This window comes from Propithecus coquereli, unplaced genomic scaffold (genome assembly GCF_000956105.1).
Source record: "Propithecus coquereli isolate 6110/MARCELLA unplaced genomic scaffold, Pcoq_1.0 Scaffold83, whole genome shotgun sequence".
NCBI classification, from domain to species: domain Eukaryota; kingdom Metazoa; phylum Chordata; class Mammalia; order Primates; family Indriidae; genus Propithecus; species Propithecus coquereli.
In genome coordinates this window covers 129,828-131,103 of record NW_012154507.1, presented here as the reverse complement: position 1 = coordinate 131,103, position 1,276 = coordinate 129,828, and the positions used below count along the sequence as shown (strand labels likewise).

General features: G+C 41.8%; 1 protein-coding gene across 1 annotated transcript in view; it reads left to right on the top strand.

The window, feature by feature from the left end:
* The window catches only part of KIAA0586 (KIAA0586 ortholog), a 159,967-nt gene that overhangs the window by 47,916 nt on the left and 110,775 nt on the right, over window positions 1-1,276 (top strand). The window contains exon 8 of the mRNA XM_012663732.1: window positions 346-517. Within this exon, the coding sequence (XP_012519186.1) occupies window positions 346-517 (172 nt within the window). The remainder of the gene's footprint in view (window positions 1-345; window positions 518-1,276) is intronic.

Here is a 1,276-nt window from a genome sequence, read left to right as displayed (position 1 = left end):
CAGGATTGCTTGAGCCCAGGAGTTTGAGGTTGCTGTGAGCTAGGCTGACGCCACAGCACTCTACTCCAGGCAACAGAGTGAGACTCTGTTTCAAAAAAAAAAAAAAAACACTTCATTTATAATAACAAAGGAATATATTGATATTTGAATAATGAACTAAAGAAAATCAAGGGACTGTCCCTTTAGTAGTATAGAAATGTATATAGTACAATATTTTCAACATTTGATTTGTTAGAACATTGTTGTGTTTTTTTTCACTTTCTCAGTTATCTTTCTCTACTTTAAATTTTTATTAAGACATCTTTATTCCTTTGGAATCAGAAAAAAAATAAAACTGTTTGAAAGAGGAATGGAGTGAGAGAGAGATGGCCCCTCAGAAGCTGCCTTTCACCATGGCGATGGCATCTCCCGGGGTGACCTCACACCTGGAGATCCCTCCCTGGATCGTGCAGAATCTCCTTCAGTTTTCTCCCGAGGAAGGAGAACACTGCAGAGCTGCGCTGGCAGGCTCCAGCTGGCCTGTACTGGTACAACAGTCTCTTTCTTCTGGAAACCTAAGCCAAATATCAAGTGTCCTGGAATGGCAGTCTTCTTTTTTCCCTTCCTGTAGGTTCTGCCATGATATGTCTTTTCAAAGTGTCCTGTGTCCCTAAACTGTGGGAATTTTTCTTTTGTCTGTAGATAGCTTAGTTGGCCAGTGATGCACTTTGCATTATATCCTGTCATAGAAGTGGGAGGCTAAAAGATGAGGTACCGAGTTAGTCCATTTTCTGTTGCTGTAACCGAGTACCTGAGACTATGTAATTCATTAAGAAAACTATTTCTTATAGTCTGGAGGCTGGGAAGCCCAAGGTTGAGGGGCCACATCTGGTGAGGGCCTTCTTGCTGGTGGGAACTCTCTGCAGAGTCCTGAGGCAGTAGGGAAGCACATAGTGAGGCGGCTCACGAGAGATGGCCAAAGTGGCTTTTATGTGATTTGTTAGAACATTGTTGTATAACAGTCATTAAAGATTCCTTATGCTTATAAGGTTCTTTATGTTTTACAACAAATGCACGGTCCTTACAAAACTGTTATTCAGTAATGAGTCAATTTTAAGTTCTGAAGAAAGGACAGTGAAGCACAGAAAGGTTATGACATGCCTGTTCAAGATTACCTGGCTCGAGAGGGAGGGTGTCAGAGCTAGGACCAGAACTCAGGCTTCAGTATGACCCAGCCATGCACCTTCTATAGAAGTGGACACTATTTCCATACTCATTTCCAGATAATTACTTGCTC